The 26,068-nt window shown below is 53.4% G+C and overlaps 11 protein-coding genes across 11 annotated transcripts; 6 read left to right on the top strand and 5 right to left on the bottom strand.

The window, feature by feature from the left end:
- Positions 1-186: 186 nt before the first annotated feature.
- Positions 187-2,247, top strand: VTN31DRAFT_3994 (uncharacterized protein; the record flags this gene model as incomplete). Its single annotated transcript, XM_069404332.1, has 3 exons — positions 187-838; positions 908-994; positions 1,046-2,247. The coding sequence occupies 3 exons, from the start codon at positions 187-189 to the stop codon at positions 2,245-2,247; spliced, it is 1,941 nt and encodes a 646-aa protein (XP_069261317.1).
- Positions 2,248-2,285: 38 nt separating this feature from the next.
- Positions 2,286-2,960, bottom strand: VTN31DRAFT_3993 (uncharacterized protein; the record flags this gene model as incomplete). Its single annotated transcript, XM_069404331.1, has 1 exon — positions 2,286-2,960. One exon carries the CDS (start codon positions 2,958-2,960, stop codon positions 2,286-2,288), a length of 675 nt encoding a protein of 224 aa, XP_069261316.1.
- A 171-nt stretch (positions 2,961-3,131) lies between these two features.
- On the bottom strand, positions 3,132-5,084 carry VTN31DRAFT_3992 (uncharacterized protein; the record flags this gene model as incomplete). Its single annotated transcript, XM_069404330.1, has 7 exons — positions 3,132-4,355; positions 4,406-4,579; positions 4,629-4,649; positions 4,705-4,746; positions 4,800-4,821; positions 4,887-4,981; positions 5,043-5,084. 7 exons carry the CDS (start codon positions 5,082-5,084, stop codon positions 3,132-3,134), a joined length of 1,620 nt encoding a protein of 539 aa, XP_069261315.1.
- Positions 5,085-5,602: 518 nt separating this feature from the next.
- Positions 5,603-7,289, top strand: VTN31DRAFT_3991 (uncharacterized protein; the record flags this gene model as incomplete). The annotated part of the gene is made up of 3 exons (XM_069404329.1): positions 5,603-5,766; positions 5,823-6,942; positions 6,996-7,289. 3 exons carry the CDS (start codon positions 5,603-5,605, stop codon positions 7,287-7,289), a joined length of 1,578 nt encoding a protein of 525 aa, XP_069261314.1.
- Positions 7,290-7,863: 574 nt separating this feature from the next.
- On the top strand, positions 7,864-8,592 carry VTN31DRAFT_3990 (uncharacterized protein; the record flags this gene model as incomplete). The annotated part of the gene is made up of 1 exon (XM_069404328.1): positions 7,864-8,592. One exon carries the CDS (start codon positions 7,864-7,866, stop codon positions 8,590-8,592), a length of 729 nt encoding a protein of 242 aa, XP_069261313.1.
- A 233-nt stretch (positions 8,593-8,825) lies between these two features.
- Positions 8,826-9,494, bottom strand: VTN31DRAFT_3989 (uncharacterized protein; the record flags this gene model as incomplete). Its single annotated transcript, XM_069404326.1, has 2 exons — positions 8,826-9,082; positions 9,158-9,494. The coding sequence occupies 2 exons, from the start codon at positions 9,492-9,494 to the stop codon at positions 8,826-8,828; spliced, it is 594 nt and encodes a 197-aa protein (XP_069261312.1).
- A 387-nt stretch (positions 9,495-9,881) lies between these two features.
- On the top strand, positions 9,882-16,676 carry VTN31DRAFT_3988 (uncharacterized protein; the record flags this gene model as incomplete). The annotated part of the gene is made up of 3 exons (XM_069404325.1): positions 9,882-10,489; positions 10,545-10,681; positions 10,735-16,676. The coding sequence occupies 3 exons, from the start codon at positions 9,882-9,884 to the stop codon at positions 16,674-16,676; spliced, it is 6,687 nt and encodes a 2,228-aa protein (XP_069261311.1).
- Positions 16,677-17,795: 1,119 nt separating this feature from the next.
- On the top strand, positions 17,796-19,801 carry VTN31DRAFT_3987 (uncharacterized protein; the record flags this gene model as incomplete). The annotated part of the gene is made up of 7 exons (XM_069404324.1): positions 17,796-18,076; positions 18,157-18,267; positions 18,340-18,376; positions 18,442-18,616; positions 18,703-18,838; positions 18,912-19,217; positions 19,294-19,801. 7 exons carry the CDS (start codon positions 17,796-17,798, stop codon positions 19,799-19,801), a joined length of 1,554 nt encoding a protein of 517 aa, XP_069261310.1.
- An 818-nt stretch (positions 19,802-20,619) lies between these two features.
- VTN31DRAFT_3986 (uncharacterized protein) lies at positions 20,620-22,133 on the top strand (the record flags this gene model as incomplete). The annotated part of the gene is made up of 4 exons (XM_069404323.1): positions 20,620-20,796; positions 20,898-20,988; positions 21,088-21,418; positions 21,485-22,133. The coding sequence occupies 4 exons, from the start codon at positions 20,620-20,622 to the stop codon at positions 22,131-22,133; spliced, it is 1,248 nt and encodes a 415-aa protein (XP_069261309.1).
- Positions 22,134-22,278: 145 nt separating this feature from the next.
- VTN31DRAFT_3985 (uncharacterized protein) lies at positions 22,279-23,418 on the bottom strand (the record flags this gene model as incomplete). Its single annotated transcript, XM_069404322.1, has 3 exons — positions 22,279-22,738; positions 22,849-23,217; positions 23,288-23,418. 3 exons carry the CDS (start codon positions 23,416-23,418, stop codon positions 22,279-22,281), a joined length of 960 nt encoding a protein of 319 aa, XP_069261308.1.
- Positions 23,419-24,094: 676 nt separating this feature from the next.
- Positions 24,095-25,974, bottom strand: VTN31DRAFT_3984 (uncharacterized protein; the record flags this gene model as incomplete). Its single annotated transcript, XM_069404321.1, has 3 exons — positions 24,095-25,402; positions 25,458-25,657; positions 25,710-25,974. 3 exons carry the CDS (start codon positions 25,972-25,974, stop codon positions 24,095-24,097), a joined length of 1,773 nt encoding a protein of 590 aa, XP_069261307.1.
- Between the last annotated feature and the right edge of the window lie 94 nt (positions 25,975-26,068).

Below are 26,068 nucleotides of genomic sequence, written 5' to 3'. Positions count from 1 at the left end.
ATCCAACCTTAATTCAGGCTGCTGCTCACTTGATCCCTCCCCCAATGTTTTCTTCCAGAGTCCAGAGTCTGCGCTACTGTGTACTCTTCGACTCTTCTCTCTTTCGCCCCAAGGTATCCCCAATCACTCTCTGTATACTACCGTATCCTACACTCCCAAGGTCGTATGTAGTTCCATCTTATCTTCATGGAGTCCATGGACCATCCCATCCCGGTGCCATCTCCACCCCTCGATGGGTCCGGTCCGTGCCGCTTGACCTCGGCCGTCCCCTCCCAGGCCATTCCCATTCATCGTCTGATCGATCCCCCTTCCAACACCACCACCACCACTACAAATCCAGACAGCGACTTTGTGGCCGTGTCAAGCTCTCCAGAATCGTCTCGAGAATCTCCGGACCATGGTCTTTCCGATGACCTGCCTTCAAATTGGTCGATAGCCCCGCCCGTCTCCCCAACCACCGTCTCCATGCGTCGCGATTCAGACATCTCCGTTGCCTCACCCACCGCGCCGATCGCCTCCTACAGTGTCACCCTCGTGGCGGCGAACGACTCTCTCTCTCCGGAGCCCGCCCCGAAAGTCGAGGAGGTCGAGGAGGATGGAGTGGACGTGGTGATGAAATCGGTGGACTCGGCCTCGACAACGACAACAACAACAACATCAGCAACAACAGCCACCGCCGGCCCGGTCGTTCCTGCGCCGCGAAAACGAGGTCGGCCTCGGAAGCATCCGCTACCTGTACCCGGCACGCAGCCCGTCAAGGTGACCAAGGGGCGGTCGAAAACGGGTTGCATCACTTGCCGACGGAGGAAGAAGAAGTGCGACGAAACGAAGCCGTCTTGTAAGCGGGATCAGAAGGAAAAAAAAAAAAGATTATGAAGCCGGGTCATGCTGATCGATTGGGTATTAGGCCTCAACTGTGAAAAGAACGCAGTCGTCTGTGAAGGATATCCGCCAAAAGAAATCTGGAAGAGCGGGAAACAAAAAGCGGAGGATGGTAGGTTGTTAGGCGACGGCCTGCTGCACGGGATGCAGCTGACAATAGTAGCGGCACGGCGGAGGTCTTTGTCGGCGCTTCCTCGGGGGCTGCCGATTCTGATTGACGGGATCGAGACGGACATTGACCGGCGGTTCCTCGATCACTTTGTGTTTGAGTTCAGCCGAGTGTTGACGCTGATCAACGACGACTCGAATCCGTTCAAGGAGATTCTGCTGCCAATGGCGACGCAACACCGCGGACTGATGCATTCGCTCATGTGCCTATCCGGTTCGCATCTGTCGGCTCGGGACCCGGATGTGCGGCTCAAGGAGCGCAAGCACTACCATTTTGACCGGGCGATCACGGATCTGCGACAGAGCATCAATGCGGCGCAAATGGCCAAGAAGAACGATGGGGAGCCGGAGCTGCTGGTGGAGGACCCGATCATCGCGTCGACGCTCGCCCTGTGCCTGAACACCATCTGCGAGGGAGAGACGCGCGGCGAATACCGATCGCACATGGACGCGGCGCGGTACCTCCTGGTGACGCAGAAGCCCAAGAACGAGAAGTTCCGGCAATTCATCATCGAGTTCTTCCAATACCACGACGTGTCGAATTCCATCACCTGCCGCGACCGACGGCCCCTGCTGGCGTCGGGGGAACTGCACCTGCCGGACTTTGTGCCGCACGCGCAGGCGAGCGCCTTCCTGGGGATATTCGACGGCCTGTTCAACTACATCTCGGCCATCACGAAGCTGCGGGACCGCATTCGGCAACGCGCCCAGGAAGGCTACGAGCCGGCCGTGGACTACCAGACGCTGAGCGAGGCCGTCAACATCGATTCCGGCCTGCGCACCTGGGAGCCGTCCTACCCGCCCGAGACGCCCAACTGGTGCGCCGCCCAACTCTACCGCCAATCCACCTGGGTCTATCTCTACCGCACCATCCGTCCTTCCCGCCCCAGCGACAAGATCTCGCAGGTCGTCGACGACGCCCTGCGCTACCTTGACATGCTGCCCCGGGACTCGGGTGCCTACAGCATCATGCTCATGCCCATGTTCCTGATCGGTTGCTCCGCCTTCGAGGAGCGCCAGCGCGCACGCATCCGCCAGGGCTTTGACGATCTCAAGCAGTACTCGAATCTGCGGAACATCGAGCCCGCCAGGCAGGTTGTCGAGCATGTCTGGGAGGTGATGGATACGAGGATGGAGGATAGTTGGGATTGGGAGAAGATCATTGAGGATATGAAGATGGATTTTTTGATTACTTGAACGAAAACAAAGGGCAAAAAAGGAGGAGGAGGAGGGATCTATGGTGGTGATGCATCTGTGATGAAGATTACTTGGAGTTGTTTTCTTTTCTGCAGTACCAACGGCAACCCAGGCAGGTAGTACCGATCGACGTCGATGGCCATGAACCCGCTGACCATTCCGCAGGCCGCGACGAGGAGGAGCCAGAACCATTGACGGCGGCTGCTGCTGCTGCTGCCACCATTCCCGGCCTGGGCAAGTTTTCTTCTTGCATGCCTGCGTAGATTATGCACCGTACAGAGCAATGCCAGCACAAAGAGCATGGCTAGCACGATGCCTAGCATCCCGTGCTGCTGCAGGCCTCGGACGGGGGTGAAGCATGATGTGCCATTGATCAGTTCCGTCTTGTTGCCCGTCGGGAGGAGCACCGGCGGAGAAATCCCGTCGAGGCCTGCGAGCCAGCAGTCGCCCGTCTGGTCATTGGAGAGGGTGAGGTTGGTGTAGAGGGTGTAGTTGAGTCGTTGGAAGGTAGATATATTGTGCAAGACCACGCCGTTCAGGGCGAGCGTGTCGGTGTTGCTGTCGATGTCGGGGAACGGGATGATGGCTCGGGGAGAGGAGGAGCAATTGGTGCTGCCGGAGAATCTCAAGGAGTTTTCAATGTACATGCTCGGCTTGATCAAGTCGCGAGCTTTCAAGGGTACGTCAACCGTCACCCCGATTCGCGTCGGCATTCGCGTTGACAATGTTTGGCAGGTGGATGCATGGGCAAGGTCGTTTGGTTGGGTTGATTGATTTTCGTGTATTTAGGATTTAATATTCTTGTTTTTCTTTCTTTTGATTCATTCAAATGTATTTATTGATGATGTATTATTTCTTTTTTTTCTATCTGCTGAATCTCTTTGTTATTCATTCCCCCCAGGACCCCCCTGCTTCCCCATCTGTCTCGCCTTGAGCAACTCATCACACAGCAGCAAATTCGACGCAATCCCCGTACTTGACGCAATACTATTCTTCATCACACGGTACGAGTCAAACACCCCTTCCTGCACGGGATCCATGGGTTCCCCCGTCGCGAGATCCAGGCCAACCACGTTTGTGTGCGCCAGCTCGTCCTGCATCTTGGCCAGGGCCTCCTGGATGTCATGTCCGGAGTTGGCCGCCAGCGTCTTGGGGATGGTCAGCAGGGCGTCGGCAAAAGCCGCGACGCCGTACTTGGCCTTGCCCTTGACCGTGCGGCGGAATTCTTCCGATTGGAGGTGCGCGGCGCACGCGACTTGGAAGGCGCCCGCGCCCGGAACCACGCAGTTGTCGACGATGGCGTTGTACACGGAGCGCAGGCCGTCCCGGACCGCGTCGTTGATCTGCGTGATGGTGTGCTGGTTGGGGCCCTTGATCAGGAGGGTGACCGACTTGGGGTCCTTGACTTCCTCGATGAAGGTGAACTTCTCCTCGCCGAGCTGGTGCTCGTACACGAGGCCGGCCCAGCCGAGGACGTCCGGGGTCAGGTCGTCCACGCTGTTCTGCGCCGAGCCACCGCAAACGAGCTGCAGCCGCTCCATGTTGCGTCGCTTGGCGCGCCGCAGCGCTAGAATGCCGTTCTTGACCAGCACGTCCAAACTGAGCGGGTCGATGCCCTTTTGGTTGATCACCACGAAGCCCTTCTTCGGGTCATTGCCGCACACTTGCTTCTTCAGGTCCACAATCTTCTGTAGCTTCGCGTCCACGAACCGTCGCTCGCTTTCCACCAGTTTGTCCCGCTGCTCCGCGCTCGAGTAGAAGAACCCGGAGTTGATCTCGGACTTTTCGTACTCCAGGCTGACGTTGAGGGTCAGGATGTACGCATTCTCGACCCGCTTCGGCATGTCTGGGTGGCGCCCGCCGTGGTCCAGCACAATACCCCGGATCAGCTGCGTGTCCATTGCCGTGCGGTGCTGCATCTTCATGATCTCAATCATGTGCAGATCCGGCTTGGCCGGCTTGCGTTGGATGGCCAGCACCGCATCGACGATCGACGGCGTCAGGTGCTCCGCCAGCGACTTGTTCAGCTTGGTCGCAAGCGAGGTGCGTGCTACCGACAGAAGAAGCTCTCGGTCAATTTCTCGCTGGATCCGGAAGTTATCCAGGAACTGCACTTGTTTAGTCTCTTGCCGTACACAGCAGCATGGCATGTACTCACTTTAAGTGCCTCGTTCTTGGCAATCTCATACCCATCCGTAATCACTCGCGGATGCAGACCCTCAGAGATGTATCGATCCGCCTGCTTTAGCAGCTCGCCCACCAGTAGAACCACCGATGTTGTTCCGTCGCCGGTAATTTCGTCCTGCGCCGTGGCAGCTCGGGCAATCATAACCTTTGACTTCTCAGTACTTGCTCAGTGATCCCGGTGATGAGAGCCTTACAGCCGTAGGGTTTTGGATTTGCTGTTCCCCAACGTTAGCAGGAATCCGACCTAGAGTAGAGGAGACTTGGGCATACCATCTCTCTCAACAACACATTTCCATCCTTGGTAAGTTTGATCTGACCACGAGGTCAGCATCACATCATCCTCCTCTGCGAGCTGCAGCTCTTACCCCTCCAGCGCCATCCACCAGCCTAAAAAAAAAGAAAGATGTATTAGCATTCCTTCGCCAAACCCTCTCTACATGTCAAAAACGTACATCTTAATCGTCCCTGTCGGGCCCAGATTCGACTTGAGCACATCTTGCAGCCCGATTCCGGCGTTGATATTCACCCTCAGAGCTTCGCCCCTCCGCTGCACCTCTTGTCAGTTCCACAGACCCCAAACAAAAATGTGGAAGACGTCTTGTACTGACCCGAGACTCGGCCTTGGGGTTCAGTAGTTGCGTCGCGGACATTGCTGTAGCGAAACTCGCGGTACGCCAGCAATTATCGACGAGAAATAGAAAGGGATCTCGACCCCGAAGACGATGGCTCTGCACCGAAGGTCGATTTGCTTGGGCTCAAAGGCGGTGATGGTGGTTCTGCCATGATCCCACACTCGCGGGCGGGATGCAAATGGCCAAATGGGTGCACATTTTCAAACATTTTGCAGAGGGTGACTACAACTACTTCCTGTTGCTGTACTTTTCCATCGGTAAATAATTGGCTTAATCCATTTATCTACTCTCATAGATCTTCTATCTGCTCTATTCCTCATATTGAAATGCATTTCTCTGGGTAAACTTCGATTGCAAATCTATGAAAATATGCCAAGACTCCACATTTGAAAGCTGACTAATCCGGATTAAGTTGAGAGCCGAAGAAAAAAAAAGCTTCACCATCAGATCAAATGCGATTTGAACCGCCTCTCTCGCCCATTCCTCGACACGACGGGCCTCTCGCTTAGTCGGTGTATTCTCTCATTTCTCGAGCAATGACCGACTTTCTTCTTTTCGAGGCCCCTATGGGCTATTCCCTCTTCAAGGTAGTGCACCAGGCAGATACTGTCGGTGCCTACCTGAAGGAGGTCCAAGAGAGCTTGAACGATGTGAAGAAATTCAGCAAGATGGTGAATCTCGTCAGTTTTCTGCCATTCGAGTATGTAGTCGCCTTCTTTTGGAGCCGGATCTTGCGCGCGCTAACTCCACGGTTAGAAACAACAAGCAAGCGCTCAGCGAGATCAATGACATCTCTGAAGGCGTCGCGTCCGACACGCTGATCTCGTTCCTCGAGCTGAACCTGCCCAAGGCAGGCAAGAAGAACAAGGTCCGCTTGGGCGTCTACGACAGGGTCCTCGCGACCAGCATCAAGTCCGCTTTTCCGAATATCGAGTGCGAAACCGTCGACACCAGCGATGTGGTGCAGGACATGCTGCGCGGCATTCGGATGCATGCGACCAAGTTGCTGAAGGGGCTGCGGGAAGGCGATATGGATGCCGCCCAGCTCGGCCTGGGTCATGCCTACTCGCGCGCCAAGGTCAAGTTCTCCGTGCAGCGCGACGACAACCATATCATCCAGGCCATTGCCATCATTGACCAGCTCGACAAGGCCATCAACACGTTCTCGATGCGTATGCGCGAGTGGTACTCGTGGCATTTCCCAGAGCTCATCAAGATCGTCTCGGAGAACCACCGCTATGCCAAGGTGGCGCTCTTCATCCGAGACAAGAAGACCCTGTCGGAAGACAAGCTGCACGACCTCGCCGCATTGGTGGATGACGACGAGGGTCTCGCGCGCAACATCATCGATGCCGCCAAGCATAGCATGGGCCAGGACATTTCGGAAACCGACATGGAGAACGTCATGGCTTTTGCCCAGCGAGTCGTCAACCTCACCAACTACCGGAAATCGCTGCACTCGTACCTTGTCCAGAAGATGGGCGTCGTTGCCCCCAACTTGGCTGCGCTCATTGGCGATATCGTCGGCGCACGGCTGATCTCGCATGCCGGCAGCCTGACAAACCTGGCCAAGTACCCGGCCTCGACCGTCCAGATCCTTGGTGCCGAGAAGGCGCTGTTCCGCGCACTCAAGACCAAGGGCAATACGCCCAAGTATGGGCTTCTCTACCACTCGTCGTTCATCGGCAAGGCCGGGCCCAAGAACAAGGGCCGCATTTCTCGCTTCCTGGCGAACAAGTGCTCTATCGCGTCGCGGATAGACAACTTTTCTGAGACGCCCACGACCAAGTTCGGTGAGGCTCTTAAGAAGCAGGTCGAGGAGCGTCTCGAGTTTTACGCTACAGGGGCACCGCCGTCGAAGAATGCGGATGTTATGGTAAGCTTTTTCTTGTTTTCATAACCTAGTTAAAGCACAACTAACTTTGGTAGAAATCCGCCATGGATTCGATCCTCGCCGACATCGAGGTCGACGCCGGGGAGGCGAGCGACGTGGAAATGGACGATGCCGAGAAGGCCGAGGCCAAGAAGGAGAAGAAGGAGAAAAAGGACAAGAAGGACAAGAAGGAAAAGAAAGAAAAGAAGGACAAGAAAGAAAAGAAGGAAAAGAAAGACAAAAAGGACAAGTCGGAAAAGAAGGACAAAAAGGACAAGGAGGAGAAGAAGGAGAAGAAGCGCAAGCGAGAAGGCGAAGACGAGCCATCCAAGAAGAAGACCAAGGCATGATACTGAGCTCCGATTCTTCGGGATGGGATTGTGTTTTTATGATTTTCGCGGCGTTTTCGGTTGTTTGGCGCTTTTTGTATTTCATTGCTCGATGGTTGTTCAGTTTGCGTTGGCGAGATGTATAAAAGGTTCAGTATAGTTTTAACGAAGATTCAATGCTGTGAGCTGTCTATGCAGTACTTGTTTCATTGCCTGCTTGTCTCCATTTTGCAGGGCTGAACACCAAAACTACGGAGTACCCTGTGGCCTCAGGCAGCAATAGGGCTGACCCTAATCCGGAAATAGACGTTCACGTGGATCCAGGTTTCCATGGAGAGTGATACCTCATGGCCAAATTCAACGTCAACAACCACCTCTCTGGAATCCGAGTACCGTCTGGTCATCAACTACTGCTGCATTCTATCCATCATGGAGCCTCCATCACTCCAGCTTCTCAGATGACCAATTTGATCCCCTACCAAATAACCTGGCTTCATGCATACTTACTCCTTCATTGACCTTCCCCCCCACATTCTCCAACTTGCCATCTATACTTAGATAGGACGGAGTTGTCTACGATCTGACGATGGCAAGCATGTCCTCGCCATGTAGTAGAAACAAACGGAAACGAGAGGCCTCTGAGCCAGAAAGCTCCTCCTGTGGATCGCCAACGTCCTCTCTGTCGTTCTCGAGTCTTCATGACAAGGGCAAGGACCGACTGCTGCTGGTCGAAGAGGAAGAGAGTGGCCGGTATAGTCCTCGGACATCGGTTGCACGAAGTTTGAAGGATTTGGCAATTTATGACAGTTCGTCCCACGATGAAGAGGCCGACGGTGGTGGCAAGTCCCCGTTGCAGTGGCGGGTAGGAGATGCTCCGCCGCCGGCTGGAGGAGAGACCGTTGAACAAGACGTTGGCACCGCCGCCAGAGACTCCTCATCGTCGGAGAGGAAGAAGAAGCAACCAATCTCAGTCTCCCGCAAGGTGGCCATGTTCACGCACAATCGGCGGCGACTCTCGCCGCCTCCGCCAGAACCGGAATCATGTAGCGAGTCGGAGATCACCGGTTGCAATCCTGCCGATCCCAATGAAGATGATGATGGCTATGGAATCAATGGCATTGGATTCAAGCCGACTCCTGCGATTGCGTGGGCCCGCGCGCAGAAGCGACAGAGGCAGATCGCCGAGTGGAAGAGGCGCGAAGCGAGAGAGGCTCGGGAGCGGCGGCTGGAACGGCGCCATGGAGTCGCACATGCAGCGGCGGCGGCTAGGGCGCTGTCGGATGGAGTTGTTCAAAAGAGGGTGAAGTTTGCTCTTGACGGTTGATACCTGAGGCTGCTTCATGTTGCACGGAATGGCGTTGTGAGGAGGAGTTTGGGTGATTTGTCTTCTCTTTTGATGAATACTGTACATGGATGACACGATATGCCCCTGGGTCAAGCGTCTAGCTCTTTTTCTCAACAAGTAAAATGAGACATTGAAGATTCATCCCCACCGAACCAATAACGCCTCAACTCCTTTTGTATCATCATCACGGATGATATGCACGCTTTTCATTCTTACCAAAACTTGTAATTGGCCAGATTCCACCAGCTCTTCTTTCTCCGCTCCTCTTCCTCCTGCGCTGCACGCGCAGCCTTCGCCTCCTCGGCCTCTTTCTGCTTCTTCTTTTTGATCTCCGCCATCATCTGCACGGCTTGCTTCATGCCTTCGAGTTCTTGTCTCCGACGCCGCTGGCAGAACTCGTATGCGCCGATGGAGACCACGGCAAAAGTGCCGACGGCCCAGTTGCATGCTGGCCAGACTTTGGCCAACCCTAGACATTCTCCGTCAGACTAACCACTCATACTCCCTCCCTCCCTAAGAGAGAAACAGAATTGAAAAAGCATACCTCCTAGAACCCCCCGCACCCCACCGGCAACAAACCCAGCGCCCAAACCATACATCAACCCATCCCGTGCGCAGGGAGCCTTGTAGAAATTGGCAAAATCCTTCATGGATATCGTTCCAATGGCCTTGGAAAGATCAATGTCGTCTACCTTTTCCCCCGTCTTGCCATACTTGGCGGTCGAGAACTCATTGATCGGCTGTTCCGGGTTGCCGAATGCTTCCCAGAGCTTTCCGACCTGCGTTTTGGGCAGGTCGTACTTGTGCTTTTTGGGAGGGGCGATCGCCGAGGCGGTGGATTCTTGGGTTGATTTCTCGGGCTCTCGTGTGTCTTCTGCCATGGTGACGGGTCGGCGCAAGGACTCTTTCTTTTTCTAACCAAAGTTCAACTTGGATTGATCTTCTGATTACCTAGAACTCGGCAAGGAAGTTGTTTTTTCCGGAGGAAATGCGCTAATCTAAATATGAAAAGAATAACAAAGCAAAAGGAACCAGCCAATCATATGTGAGTATTTGCAAAAGCGCGTCAACGCGAACGCGTCAAAGAGCAGTTGAGGATTCCAGTCTAGTGCGGGATGGACGTTTGATACTCCGATTGTGACAGAAACAACGAATTCGCGGGAACATGCCCTCTTTTGCCCGGTAGACCATATATACTTGCCACTGCAGTTCGTCGCGCGCCCATTCTCTAAGCGCATGAGGGCAAAAACGGGACGACAACCACCACGATGCCTCTACGCAAACCCAGCAAATATGGGAACAAGTTCCGGTCACGGACCGCATCATACAACCCTCAACGGACCAAAACAGTCGAGTTTGCCTCTCTACGCTCGACAGAAGCCACCTCGCGAGATGAGAAATTCGAAGCGACGCGCCTCGTCAACAGCATTGACGAGTCTTTCGGCTTTCCCCGGATTGAATCCGGACCCCGACGGACCGGTTGGTTGATCAACATGCACAGCACGTCGATTGAGGACCCGAGCATTCCCGGAGGCCGCGCAGGAGTGGATTTCTACTTCATCGACGACGACGGCGGGAGTTTCAAGGCGACGGTGGAGTATGATCCGTATTTCCTGATCGCCGCCAAGGCGGGCCACGAGACGGAGGTTGAGGAGTGGTGTCGGAGAGTACTCGATGGCGTGGTCAAGAGTATCAAGCGGGTGGTGAAGGATGATCTGCAGATGCCGAACCATCTGCTCGGACATAAACGGACGTTTATTCAGCTGAGCTTTGCCAATGTGAGCGATTTGCTGGAGGCGCGCAAAGTGCTCATGCCTATTGCCGAGAAGAATAAAAAGAATGTGACGGCAATGGACACCTATGCGGAGATGGCCAGGTTGGTCTTCGTGTTCGCTCAATCGTGGAAGAAGCATCTGCTGACCTTGGTATAGGACTTCGGCTGGTTTCGATCTCTTTGATGACGAATATAATGACGCACGGAATAATACAACGCTGAATGCGAGCGATTATATTGTTGATATTCGAGAGTACGATGTTCCGTACCATGTGCGCGTTGCCATCGATAAAGGTACGCCTCGAGTTGTCCCGCACATCAAGGATTCCTGGCTAACGCAGTTTTAGATATCCGCATCGGAAAATGGTACGATGTGGAAGTCAAGCACGGTATTACAACGTTGACCTGCATTGAGGAGCGCCTGCAGCGAGCGGAACCCGTTGTTCTGGCTTTCGATATTGAAACAACCAAATTGCCGCTGAAATTCCCCGATCCAGTCATTGACCAGATCATGATGATTTCGTACATGATTGACGGCAATGGATTCCTAATCACAAACCGGGAAATCGTCTCTGAGGATATCAACGACTTTGAGTATACACCCAAGCCAGAATTTCCCGGTCCGTTCGTCGTCTTCAATGAGCCCGATGAGCGAAGCGCGTTGGAGCGCTTCTTTGGACACATCAAAGAGGCGAGACCAACGGTTATTGCAACGTACAACGGTGACACCTTCGATTGGCCGTTTGTCGAGGCTCGCGCATCGGTACTGGGAATCGACATGTATACCGAAATCGGCTTCAAGAAGAACAGCGAAGATATATACCAGAGCCACCACTGCGTCCACATGGATTGCTATGCCTGGGTCAACCGTGACAGTTATTTGCCTCAGGGAAGCAGAGGTCTGAAAGCCGTCACTGTTGCAAAACTCGGCTACGACCCGGATGAGCTGGACCCAGAGGTCATGACACGATATGCTAGTGAACGCCCACAGACCCTTGCAGAGTACTCGGTTTCCGATGCCGTTGCGACATACTACCTCTACATGAAATACATCCACCCCTTCATCTTCTCCCTCTGCACGATCCTTCCTCTTAACCCCGACGATGTCCTCCGAAAAGGAACGGGAACGCTGTGCGAGATGCTGCTTACCGTGCAGGCCTATAGAAACGGAATTGTCCTGCCAAACAAGCACAAGGACCCTCCGGAAGAGTTTTACGAAGGCCATCTGCTGGACTCGCAAACCTACGTTGGCGGCCACGTCGAGTGTATCGAATCAGGCGTGTTCCGAAGTGACATTCCTGAGAAGTTCACAATCGATCCTTCGGCCATCGACAAGCTGCTCGACGATCTTGATGCTTCTCTCAAGTTCTGTATCGAGGTTGAAGAGAAAAAATCTCTGGACGACGTCGCGAACTTTGAGGAGGTCAAGGAACAAATCGCCTCACGGCTCAGAGACTTGAGGGACCGACCGGAGCGAACCGAACGGCCGCTCATTTATCACCTTGATGTAGCATCAATGTATCCAAATATCATGACGACGAACCGCCTGCAGCCAGACTCGATCAAGAAAGAGTCGGACTGCGCCGCCTGTGACTTCAACCGTCCGGGGAAAAACTGTGACCGTCGCCTCACATGGGCGTGGCGAGGCGAGTTTCTTCCTGCAAAGAGAGACGAATACAACATGATTCGGCGGGCCGTCGAGAATGAAAAATTCCCAGGGCGGCAAAAAGGTGCGCCGATGCGTGCCTTTTCCGATCTCAGCCAGGAGGAGCAGGCGGCCATCATCAAGAAGCGGCTGCAGGAGTACAGCAAGAAGATCTACCATAAGCTCTACGTGAGCAAGACCATCGAGAGGGAAGCCATCGTCTGTCAGCGGGAAAATCCCTTCTACGTCAACACGGTGCGAGATTTCCGTGACCGACGGTATGACTTCAAGGGGAAGCAGAAGGTGTGGAAAGGTAAAGCCGAGGCACTCAAGGAGACTGGTGCGCCTGCCATCGAGATCGAAGAGGCGAAGAAGATGATTGTCCTCTACGACTCTCTGCAGCTCGCCCATAAGGTCATCTTGAATAGCTTTTACGGATATGTGATGCGCAAGGGCTCAAGATGGTATTCTATGGAGATGGCTGGGATTACCTGTCTCACCGGTGCCCGCATCATTCAGATGGCTCGAGAGCTTGTGGAGCGAATCGGGCGTCCGTTGGAGCTGGACACCGATGGGATCTGGTGCATGCTTCCTACAACGTTTCCGGAGAACTTTACCTTTACTCTCAAAAACGGAAAGAAAATGCGCATTTCGTATCCCTGCGTCATGCTCAACTACATCGTGCACGGCAGATTCACCAATCACCAGTACCAGACGCTCGTGGATCCCAAGACGTTCAAGTACAAGACGACCAGCGACAACTCCATCTTCTTCGAGATTGACGGTCCGTACAAGGCGATGATCTTGCCTGCGTCGAAGGAGGAGGACAAGAATCTGAAGAAGCGATACGCTGTTTTTAACGAAGACGGCTCACTTGCCGAACTAAAGGGGTTCGAAGTCAAGCGGAGAGGCGAGCTCAAGCTCATCAAGATCTTCCAGAAACAAATCTTCAAGTTCTTCCTGGACGGTTCGAACCTGGCCGAGACGTACGAGTCGGTGGCTCGCGTCGCCAACAGGTGGCTGGACGTTTTATATGAGCGGGGAGCCACGCTGGCCGACGAGGAGCTCATCGATCTGATTTGCGAGAACCGAAGCATGAGCAAGACGCTGGAAGAATATGGTGGTCAAAAGTCAACATCCATCACCACCGCAAAGCGTCTGGCGGAGTTTTTGGGGGAGCAGATGATCAAGGATCGGGGTCTCAACTGCCAGTACATCATCTCCGAGAAGCCCAAGAATGCGCCGGTGGCGGAGCGAGCCATCCCCGTCACGATCTTCTCCGCGGAGGAAAACGTGAAGCGCTTCTTCCTGCGCAAGTGGCTCAAGGATGATCCCGGCGATATGGATCCCAGGTCGGTCATCGACTGGGACTATTACATTGAGCGACTGGGTTCGATGATCCAGAAACTCATCTGCATTCCGGCCGTGCTGCAGAAGCTGCGGAATCCGGTGCCCAGGGTCCCGCTTCCCGACTGGCTGGAGCGACGTGTTCGAAATAGAGAGGACAAGTTCAAGCAGAAGAAGATGACTGATATGTTTGAGAAGAATCCTCTAACGGAGGTGTCGACCAATACCATGGACCATCGCGTCTCGCACGCTGCGGATATGGAAGATGTCACGCAAGCCGCAGCGGACGATCGAGTGATGTCGCCCTCGAGCAAGACTCCGCAGAAGCGGAAACTGCCGGAAGGACCTTCGGACGCTTCTCTTGACCCTTACGCGGCCCTGCCACCGACGATGCCGTCGATGTATGAAGACTACCAGGGTTTCCTCAAGTATCAGAAGCAAAAATGGAAGATCCAGCGACAGGCGCGGATCCGACGTCGACAGCTCTTTGGCGAGAAGCCCAGCAGCGGGGCGCCCAACTCGTTGAGCAATTTCTTCCGCAACCAGGCCGAGATGATGTACATCAGCACATGGCAAGTCCTTCAGCTTCGAGAAACGGAGATGCCGGGCGAGGTGCGCGCGTTTGTCTTGATCGACCGTAAAGTCCACGCCCTCACGGTGAAGGTTCCTCGGCAGTTGTTGATCAACCTCAAGGGAGATTCCCTGCCAGACGTGGATGTCCCCAACTGCGAGGTCGAGCGGGTCAACTATGTCTTGCCCAACGGGCATCCTTCGGTCCACCTCTTCAAGCTGACCCTGCCTGAGGAGACGTATGTGACGGAATCGGAGAAGCTGGAGGCGCTTATCAACCACCCTAGCGTGGAGGGCGTGTATGAACGCAACGTCCCGCTCAGCATCCGAGCAGTGATGAAGCTGGGCAGCACCTGCACGTTTGACGAGAACCAGCGCGGCGTGCTTGGAGAGGGCCTGGAGCATGGATTCGAGCTGTCGCACCTGATGCACCGGACCACCGAGCGGCCTTACCTGGACGGGGAGTCCATGGCATATTACTACCTCTACCATGTGGCTTCCGGGGATAGGCAGGTGTTTGCTCTCTTCTCAACGACCAAGAATGAAGCACATATCGTGGTCCAGAGTCGCTCTCGTGAAGCTCTGGGTCTGCCCAATGTGGACAAGATCTACTCCGATTTGCGTACCCGCCAGTTGCAGGCCGAGGGTGCCGAGACGACCGCCCAGGCGTTTGAGTATCAGGATCAGATCCATTTCCGAAGCTTGCAAGTCACCGCGGAGCGCAAGGCGCTGTTGGAGATTGGCGACCTAGTCAAGAAGCTGCGCAGCGAGGAGAGCCAGCCCGTTGTGTTTGTGATCCAGTCCCAGCAAAAGCACAAACTCATCCATGGCCTGCCCATCCTGAGGGACTACCCGATCCTGACGATCAAACCCGAGTTATCCGACATGGACATGCCGCCTCTGGGGTGGCAGACATTTGTCGCCAAACGGCTGGTGGCGCATTATCTGTCCCTCGGCGCCTGGATTCACCATTTGACCATGCTAGCGCGGTATGGCGACGTGCCCGTTTGCAACCTGGAGAGCGACGACCCGCGGTTTTTGATCGACATTGCCTATGCACGGCGGTTGCAGCAGAACAACGTGGTTCTCTGGTGGTCAGCTGGACCGCGGCCGGACCACGCAGGGTACGAGAAAGATGACGTCGGGCCGTTGGAGACGGTCGAGATGCCGTCGATCAATGTGCCGGGCACGTACTCGACCGTTTCGATCGAGCTCGAGGTCCGCAACCTGGCCATCAATACGATCCTCACGTCGTCGATCATCAACGAGCTTGAAGGCAGCGACGAGCTCCTTGCGCCGGCCAACGGCACCGGTGACGGTACCGGCGTGTTACATTCCGACAAGGCGTTTACGTCCGCTGGAGTGGCTGTTTTGCGCGAGCTGGTCAAGCACTGGTGGACCGAGGCATGTAACGGCAATACCATGGCCGACATAATGGTGCAGCATCTGATCCGATGGGTGGAGAGCCCCAGCTCCTATCTCTACGACAGGTCGCTGCACCACTACGTGCGGGTCATGTCTAAGAAGTCGTTCCAGCAGCTCATGGGAGACTTCCGGCGCGTGGGCTCGAACGTGATTTTTGCCAGCCCGACGCGGCTGCTGCTGCAGACCACTAAGACGAATGTCGGAAATGCGTACGCATACAGTCAGTACGTCATCAAGTCGATCCGCGGCACACCGGTATTCCATTTCATCGATCTCGAGATCAAAGAGTACTGGGACTATTTGGTGTGGTACGACGAGTTCAACTACGGCGGCAAGGGGTGCCGTGAGGTTGTCGAGGCGGAGCAACAGCAGCTGGAGACCATTATGCACTGGCAGATGAGTCGGTCACTGCCGGCGCCGATGCAGAGTATCTTCCAGGACTGGGTGGTGGAGTACATTGAGCTGATGCACAGCGAGAAGAACGGCGCGGAAGCCGATGGGGAGGTGGACTCGACGCCGCGCCTCACCCAGATCCCCAAGCCGGCGGCGGAGACAAGCGACGATGGGATGACGACGGTCCTGGCGGACCGATTCTCGAAGCCGCTGAAGAAGCAGATCGCGGGTCTGATCCGGCGGCAGCGAGACGAGCTTCTGCATCCAGAGCTGGCGTCCGACTACGTGTTTCCTGTGCTGCCCGGCGCGCTGGAGGATCCGAACGAGGCAAACCGCAACCCGGCCTTGGAGCTAGTCAAGTGCCTTATGCAGGTCCTCAACCTGTCCAAGACCACCGCACTGGAGACGCGGCTCCTGCGACGGGAGCTCCTCGCGCTTTTCGAAGTCCGCGAGTTCAGCAAAGAAGGCCGCTTCGAGAATCCTAGCGCGAGTCTCAAGCTGCGTGAGCTGACCTGCAGCGCCTGCTGCCTCCTCCGCGACATCGACCTCTGCCGGGACGAAGACGTGCTCCCGGATCCTTCACAGACCGAGGGCTCCTCCGCTGCGCCCAAGGCATGGCGTTGCCCTTTCTGCCAGACGGAGTTCGACCGGCTGGCGCAGGAGGAGAAGCTGATTGCCGAGGTGCAAGGGATGGTGGTGGCATGGCAGACGCAGGACCTGAAATGCGCCAAGTGCGGCAGTCTCAAGACGAGCGCGTTCTTGGAGCATTGCTCCTGCAGCGGCGCGTGGACGGCGACTCTTGACCGGGACGCAATGGTGAAGCGGCTGCGGGTGATGGTCAGCGCGGCGCGGTTCCATGGCTTGAAGCTGTTGGAGAGTGTAGCCCAGGGGGTGTTGGATCGGGTTTGATGGATGAATGAATTGTATTTAGATGCATTGGTTTACTGGGGTTCTGCTGGAGCATGGATAGCGTTGGCGTTGGACTTTTGGTTTCCATTGTGTATATAGATCTATTCCTGATCTATGATAGTTTACGAAAGTACCCAGTTTGGAGAATAGGGTAACAGATTCCTGGAAAGTGCATATGTATATGTTCGGTCCAGTTTCTGTCGAATCGTACTCGGACTTTGATCAATTGATTCAACCATACTGGCCCCAATCCATCCATCGTCAGGCTTCGTCTCTAACCTAATTCTCTTGAACACGATTGGTTGGCGTTTGGTTGACAGTTAACTTTAACCTTAGGAAGCGATCCGAACTCTTTGAATTCGAAGGTAATGTATTACTCCGTACTCCGTATATTATTCTCAAAAGGCAACAAATCGAAATCCGTGAGAGGATTCATTAGGGCGACTCCTCCGGGTTAATTAGACAAAATCAATCGATTTGGAGGACCTGTCAGAAGGAGCAACAAGGATCTAACCAAGGTTAAACTCAATTTTAACTTGGTAGTTCATCGTTCTCGCCCTCTGGAACTGCGGAGGCTCTCGGCGTTGGGGGCCGTGACATAGTAATCCATAGTACTCCTTCGTACAGTAGCGCTGATAGCTTCACGAATGGCCATCAATTGTCGGAAAGAATTGACAGGGCAGACATCTTTTCATTGGTAGCTGAATTGCAAGTCAAGGGGCGCAAGGTTGAAACGCAGCATCCTCGTCAAGTCTGGATCCAAGAAGTTCTTTTGGTGTTTAATACATACATAGTAAAGTTGTGAACGGGGCCATGTGTGTGTGGAACACCAACAAGCTCAACTACCTGTCTGTGGATAATGAAGAGTCTTGGATGTCAATATGACAGCATCTGGGGCGTTAAAATCAGACATATTTTAGTCTTCGTTGACTAGAAGCAGCCCACAAAGACAGTCTGGATCGTTTCCAAAATCCAGGCAATGATTTTTTAGTGCTCGATTTGGACCGTTAGATCTGGGCACCTCCATGGATGGGATAAGTCAAGCTTGATGTATTTAAGTTTTAGAGGAGCCGTCTGTCCTAGAAACAATCCATCATGTAAACCGTCCTACCCGACAATATGTGGGCATTATCGTCCTTGCTCATCGCCGGCCTGGCGCTTGTTAGCGCACAAGGACCGCCTCCGGACCAAGATGATCCTTATGTTCTCCATTTACCTTCATCCTTGACTAACGACACCATTCGAGAAAAGATCCTCAAGCCCTGTAATGACCCTCTCATCAAGACCATCGACAATGATGTTCGAGATGTCTGGGACGGACTGGGTTGCTACTATCTACACGGGCTTTTGGACTATGATTGGTATATCAACCAGACAAGGACTGAGTACTCCTATGTCGAGTATGGAGCTTCCCAACCCCCCCCCCCCCCCCTCCTCTCCCCGTTTCACGCCGCAGGATTTTCTGACAGTCCATTCATAGATATATTTCGAACAAGATGCATGGACCGGAAAACTGGCGATGCCACCTTATCGATAACGACGCATGCAATGTGCCGACGGTCCAGTGCCACGAAACGGCGTTTGCTTGCGGGTAAGAACAGCCGAGTTCGGGATACCACCTCTATAGTATGGACAATGGCTAACGGGAGCGACGGAATTGAAGATATTTGATCATGAACTCCTTCGGAAATATCCACAAAGTGAGTATCATCATTTTTCCAAGAGTACTATCGTACCCCCAAACCGACTAATTGCCCCCATCTAGATGCTTCATCGTGGATATGAAACTGTCAAATCTGCCCACGACAGAATTCAGGACGATATACCGACCTTTACGGAAATCTTTGCCCCCGAAGTCGAAGTGTTCGATGCTCTAGGAGATGTCCTCATCCCGATCATAACTCTTGGATTTTTCGGAGCCAGCGCATTCATGACTCACGGTAAGTAGCCGTCGTATTATCCACAGAAAAAAGAAAGTGCAATCTGATTAAGTTGAAGCGGATATTGCTAACATCTCTGATTATAGTCAACAAAGTGGTCATGAATACGATCAAGAATAATGCGAAGAAAAAGAAGTGGGAGGACAGATATCCCCTTGTCAAGGACGGTGTAACGCAGGCTGTCGGTATGGCGATGCCTTATGGATTGATTCACCTTCCGGAGTAAGTGCCACTGGTTGAGTTCACACTCATTTTTGAACTCGTCGCGGGGACTGCTACTAACCTGTCACAATAGGAAAGCATCAGGAGATACTACTAGAGCCCTAGTGTTCAATTTACTAGGCTCAGTATACGACCATTTCTTGGATATGCAGTTGAACCATACCAATGCTCTTTTCAGTGGAAACAGCGAAAGTCTGCAAGCGTTGTATAAGATGATCGATGGTGGCGCCTTTGTCCGTTTTGAGGGTGCCGATGACGTGGGCAAGTATCATGTCGAACTCAGGAAAATGTTCATTGCCGCCCTGCTTCCGGGGGTTTGGAGAATTGCTCCCGAGTTTGCTGGGGGTAACAAGGATAAGTTCAGCGCTCCATTCTTCGGGTACGAGCCATCGGTTTTTTTTTTAAAAAAAAAAACCTTGACAGCCGCGGAACAGAAAACTAACGCATCATTACAGAAAAACACATCAAAAATGTGGCGAGTCAGTCAATAAAGATTCCTCTTGGGTTACCCGTGGAGAGACTTTCCACACAATCTGTCGCGATGACGAGGAATGGGTGATCGCGGTCGCGCATATGAAGTACGGTATAAAACCGGGGGCCAGTCGAAACAATCCGTCGTCATTCAAGGACACCTGGTATTTTGAGAAGCTCAAACCCGTACCCGGAACTGAAAAGCTTGTATCCGAGGATGGCTACTTGGGCGTTCGTGCCGTCGACATGCTTGAGAGTTCCCTGAACGCCATCAAAGAAGGTGGTCAATTATGGCAGCCGGACAAAGACACGCCATACATCAAAAAGGATGGATCTGGTTTAGCCCTGGCATATTCAGGAGGAGTCTCTTCACCAGGGCTGGTGCAAATGCCGGCGTGTGATTTGTCAACGGCTTTTATAAACATCCAGAAGGCTTGTGACGATGGAGATACCGAAAGGATGACGAGTAAAGCCTTCCCCTGCGACAGCTGAGCGAGAGTTTTTTTTTTTTTTTCGGTTTTCCTGGACATGACTAGAATTGTACAATACATATAGGGATTGGGACGTGTCAGTTATGAAAGGAGATTGGCTTCAAACGAAGGCTGAATCACGACGTGACATGAGTTTTGGAATTTCATTATCAATACAAATGCTAGAATCCAAAGTCCGTTTCCAAATGAAAGCACCGGATCTGAGTACTGAAACCGAAGCAGCGCCAACACACATGTGTTGCATTGGACCCGTTGTTTCAACTGTGTTTTATACGGAGAGGATGCTCAAGATGACGTTCAGCCCGACTGAAATAGCAAACTATAGAGACAATAAGTATCCTGACTGATGAAATCTCCTTGAATTACACGTAGAAAGTACTAACCATGTACTATTGTCATACCATTGACGACGGACATCGAAGTGATATGATCTAGGGCTACCGGCTGCACGTGATGGAGTCAGGATTTACAAATCACGTGGTGAGTCTTGGTACAGTTTGTAAAACTGTCGCAATTGTGCAAGAAGTCTTGCAATTTATTTTTGCAAACCGAGACTTCGGCCAATCGGCCCAAGCGTCTCCTCCATTCCGCCATCCGCCATCCGCATCGGCCCAAAATCCAGGAGGCTAACCGCCAACGACACTAAACACGACTAAATAGCGCTTTCGCGATAGACAAATTTGAGTACTCCATTAGCAAACGACCAAGTCATAGTTCCTCTTGAACAGGGATAATACAACCGGAATAATCGGGCCTCCCCCTTCTTCTTTACTATTGTCACGGACTTTTTGGCGAGGGAAGACTGGAAAGTCCTTATCAATGTCTTCATCCCACCCGCAACAACGACCGCAGATCCAGCCATGCAAGTACAAGACGGGCAAAACCCTGGGAGCGGGCTCCTACTCCGTTGTCAAGGAATGCGTGCACATCGAGACGGGCCGGTACTATGCCGCCAAGGTGATCAATAAACGGTTGATGGCGGGACGGGAGCATATGGTATGGACAAATACCTAAACTACCTACTCGGTAACCCCTCAAGGGGCTTCGAGATCTGAGAGAGAGAGAGCGGGGTGTTGATACCAATCATGGTGCAACAGGTGCGCAATGAGATTGCCGTGCTGAAGAAGGTGTCAATGGGCCACCAGAATATCCTGACGCTGGTTGATTACTTTGAGACGATGAACAATCGTTCGTGACCAACAGCCCCGCGATGCTCTTCCCCTCCCCCTCCGACTGTTAAGTACGCCGCACACTAGGAAATAAAGATGCTGACCGGGTGATAAACAGTTTACCTTGTTACCGAACTCGCACTCGGCGGCGAACTCTTCGACCGCATCTGCCGCAAAGGCAGCTACTACGAGAGCGATGCGGCGGACCTGATCCGGGCGACGCTGTCCGCCGTTGCGTACCTGCATGACCATGGCATCGTCCACCGCGACCTCAAGCCCGAGAACCTGCTGTTCCGGACCCCCGAGGATAATGCCGACCTGCTGATTGCCGACTTTGGGCTCTCGCGCATCATGGATGAGGAGCAGTTCCACGTGTTGACGACGACGTGCGGGACGCCGGGGTATATGGCGCCAGAAATCTTCAAGAAGACGGGTCATGGGAAGCCGGTGTACGCTTTCCCCCTCAACCATATAGATAAGATAAAAGGAAGTTGAGTGTTGATGGTGTAACGCAGGGATATCTGGGCCATCGGGGTCATCACCTACTTCCTCCTCTGTGGCTACACGCCATTCGATCGGGAATCGAACCTCGAGGAGATGCAGGCCATCCTCGTGGCAGATTACTCGTTCACTCCCGTCGAGCACTGGCGCAACGTCTCCGAGACCGCCCGCCAGTTCATCAACCGCTGTCTGACGATCGATCCCCAGAAACGCATCACCGCGCACGAGGCGTTGCAGCACCCCTGGATCGCACCCGAGAACGGTGTCGGCGGCGCGGGCAGCAAACGCCGCGGCTCCGGCGAGGATCTCCTGCCGACCGTCAAGAAAAACTTCAATGCCCGCCGCACTTTGCACCGCGCCATCGATACCGTCCGCGCGATCAACAAGCTGCGTGAAGGTGGCGGGTTGATGATGATGGACGGCGCGACGTCTGTCGACCCCCGCCCGGAGCGCGTCGATGGGAATCACGTCTACGATGACTCTACGACGTCCCGCAATGCTGACCCGGACCGCATGGTCATTGACTCAGGGGGAAACGCGAGAGGGCAGACAGAGCAGCAGATCAGAGAGCAGGAGCGAAAGGTCAATGAGGTGGTGACGGGGTTGTGGCATAGTAAACAACAACAACAACAACAACAACAACAACAACAACAACAACGCTAGACTTGGATCTTCTCGGGGTTTCCTTTGAATGATGTGATGATTGGATTGATACCATGAATTCGTTATATAGCGTATGCGTTCATTCTCATCATCAGGTTACTTATAGAGCAAATACGATCGACCCGAAAGTCTTGGATAGTATGATCTATTCCAATAACTTCGCCCGACTTTCCTCCTGCGCTACCCACTCCCTCCATTCCATCCACTCCTTGTAACTCGCCGTCGCGCCAAGACCTTGGTACCGCGTGGCCTGGAAATCCTCAACCTCTTCCCAGGGCCAAGTCTTGTGGCCGGACCGACTGGAACCACCACGCAGGAGTTTCCTCGAGGATGAGTGCGAACCGGACCGATCCCACCCGGCTTTCCGCATCAGGCTCTCGACGGTTTCCTCCTTGGTCCAGCCCTGCTCGACGGCAACGTCGGGGAGGTATGTGGCTCCGTAGCGCCGGTTGCGGTAGATGAAGGAGATGCGCAGGCCGTGCGTGCCGAGGTCCCAATCCAGCGCATGTGCGCAGGGCTCGAAGTGGCTTAAGAGAGTGATGTGGCAGGAAAGAGACGGCAGCAGGGATGCCGGGATTGGCGAGAACCGGGTATCTTCGAACGCGCTGTGACAATTCATGAAGAAAACTCGTTAGTAGTGATTTTCTCTGTTACGCTCGGAACCCTGAACAAAAAGAAAAGCAAATCTGGGGTGATGATGACTGCGGGGAAATACGATGTCAATGCATATTCTCTTAGCCCTTTTGAGAGCTCATGCGGTTCAAACGTCCCGATACATCCGCGGAGGCTCTTTTGCCCATGCTTTGAAATCGTGTTCCAGGTAACAAAGAGCGGGTAGCGTTGTTCAGGCTGCTCGCTCGGTGTGGTCACGGTCGTGGACGTCGTCAACGCAGAACGCGAGGAATTCGTGGACAGGGTGGATGACGGGGTTCGTGACGGGTGCGAAGACGCGGGCGAGAGCGTATCCCGGTGCAGTCGCGATACGCCCAGCAAGCTGAGACTCGGCCGGCTGTCCTCGGATTTTGCGGAGGCGACTGAGCCTTCGGCGGCGTTATCGTCGTCGTCATCGTCTTCGATTTCGAGACTGCTCCCCGCGTTCAGAATTTCAAAGAACATCGTGATAAGGACTGATCATCTGAAAGAAGCAGACTCACGTCTTCTTCAGTTTGAATCGTTCGTGCTGTTCCCAGAGATCCTCGACAATGGCCAAACTGGGCGGCTCCTTGCGCTTGAAAGCCGCGTCCAAGCTTTCAAAGCAATAGTAGCATTGTGCCGGTGTGGCCATGGTCGAGGCGTCTCTGCTATGGAACGAGCCGGCGGACGATCCGGCTCAACGGTGTTGTCTCACGGTAACTAATTGGACGTTATAAACGCCGGGTTGCTTGGAAATTTGAAATAGAAAGGAAGTACAAACAGGGACAACCCGTTTATGACGCAGACAAGCACCGATGACTAGAAACCATCAGCCAGCATACGTCCCTTCGTCGCCCAAGGCTTAGGAGTTGCTGACGGGAGAACCAGCGGGGGCCGGGTGGTTTCGGCCTGATAAGATAAGGCGGCAAAGGCACGTGAGTGGCTTGGCTTGCATGTGACCGTGGTTCTGCATTGATGCCTCGCTGACTCATCGACCCAAAAATAACTCCTGATTGGTTGTTCAGAGTTTCCGACGCGCATCTGTTCTTGACTGCGACGAGTGCCATGCGATTCCCAAGCATAACTTTAAAGCACTATCAAGAAGAGTTTATGATACTGTAGTGCCTATTGAGGAGGTCTTTGGCCATTTCCGTAACCAAGGTATCTCATGTACAGCACGAGAGGAGTTTAACGCCCTGCATCGACTCGGATCTGCTGTAATAGTACTGTCTCGATAGTGGCAGAGACTAAAATGTGGAATGGACCAGCCAGGGCGGTGCATCACGCGCGACTCCAGTGATTGATGGACGCCAAATGCTCCTCCAGTTTCATGGCCGGTTGTCTTTTGGTGGCCTCATGCCCATCATGCTCAGGATATTCTGTCCGGGACCCGGCATCCCAGCCTGGCTCTGTAGGCTTTCCAACAGATTTTTGGCAAGGTTGATATTCGGATCTTCCTCAGCTTCCTCATCAATATCAATCTCATCGTCGTTTCTCACTGGCTCCTTTCCTTTCACGGATTTAGAGCTTCTGGAGGCATCTTTGTGGGAGTTGAGGTTCAATACGCCAGTTGGCCTGAGCTCTGCTTCCATCATTCTGGATAGTTCTTCGATCTCTTCGCTGTCGTCTTCAGAATCCAATTCCTCAATCCTGTTCTTTTGTAATTGCTCGCGTTGTCTTGAGCCAGACGGCATCCCCATATTCTTCGTTACCTTAGAATGCTCTTCATCAAATGCATCCTCACCCTCGCTGCTTGATTCATCATCATCGTCATCAAACTCTGTGTCTGACCCAAAAAAGTCGGCACCATCCAAACCGGCAGACTCATCGTTCAGGAACTTCTCGAACTGTTCAACAATCCGCCGAAGATTTTCCTGTGCCGCCGTGTCGCCAAACGCTCCCGGTTTGGACGACGCGTCTCTTTGACGACCCTTGAGTTCAGCATCCAAGTCGTCGTATGTGATGTCAAGCCACTTTTCGTCGTCTTCATGTTGGCTCCAAGATCTCAGATCTTCGTCGGTAGGTAGCGACTCCTCTCCAGCGTCGATGTCTTCAAGGATGAGTTTCACTTCTCGTACCACTGCCTTGTCCTGGTTCTGCGGGTCAGAGAGCAACATTTCAAAGCCAGAGGTAACCTTCATGCCCGTCTCCGCCCTAGCGTAGGCCTTAAAGTCTGTTCTTGGGGGAAGTTTTGGGATCCAAAATCTCGGCGTCGGAAAATCCTGGCTCTTGAGCTGAGCATATCCCACGCGTGTAAATCGTACGCTGACAGTCACGAGATCGTCTGGAGGGAAAAACAGTCGCTCGAGAGTCTTTGACCTAAGCGGTCGCATTGCAATCGGATCACGGAGATAAAAAGCCTCGACGACTGGAGAGATATATGCCGGCTTCTGATGTAAAAGGTGCGCCACTTTGCGGGGAACGGTGATCAAAGCGGAGTGGTGGTTCTTTTGGATCTGCTCAGGATAGTTCCGTAGTCGGTAAAACGCCTCTTCTTCAATCTCGGGAGACCGCATCAACCGCTTGGGGTCTTCCACGATGATCTTCCTTGCTTCTTCGATGGAGATCTTTTCCTGAACTCTGGACTCTTCCCTTTTCGGCTTGATAATGACGAGCTGCCCTTGATTGATCCATACCTGGGTACAATGTTAACTCGTTTGAACCACAGGTCTACGTGGAAAATTGGCATACCCTGTTGTCTGCTACGTCTGGCTCAAGCCATGACGGTAATTTGGATGCAGCTTCGATGAGCAGGAATTCCCCATCGCTGTCCACGACCTTCACCCAGAGATCTTTATACTGTCGCGTGAGCTCGCGAAGGATATATACAATGACCCATTCATCTTCTATTGAATCGCCATAGTTTGTCTGTCCTCGGAGGAATGTGATTCCTGCTTTTTGTCAGCTTAGAAGATTCAGTGGTAGGGATTGAATGGTCATTACCATTTTCTTTGGTAATCTGCAACCGGAACGGCTCCCGCTGCCAAATGTAGCCTCCAAGCAAGGAACTCGTCAACGCCGAAGCACTCTTTTGTACTTCCTGTAGCTTGGCCCGGGTTTCGGTGACAGCGTCGACAACGGCGGGGGCAGGGTCTGATGAGATTAAGTAGAGTGAATACTCAACAGTGCAGTCCGGTAGTTGTGGTCGTGGAACAGGATGAAATGTTGACTTGAACCACTCGAGGTCTTCCTGCGACAACGGCGCCATTGTTTGCGACTGCACAGCAACATCGACACCACAGCAGATGATTTCATAAATCCAAGTTCGCCCGGAAAATTTTTCGGGCCGAGGAGATAACGAT

The sequence above is a fragment of the Thermomyces dupontii genome, assembly GCF_041956625.1.
Source record: "Thermomyces dupontii strain NRRL 2155 unplaced genomic scaffold VTN31scaffold_3, whole genome shotgun sequence".
Classification (NCBI taxonomy): Eukaryota; Fungi; Ascomycota; class Eurotiomycetes; order Eurotiales; family Trichocomaceae; genus Thermomyces; species Thermomyces dupontii.
Note: the sequence above shows the minus strand (reverse complement) of the source record. Positions and strands in the feature narration are given on the sequence as shown.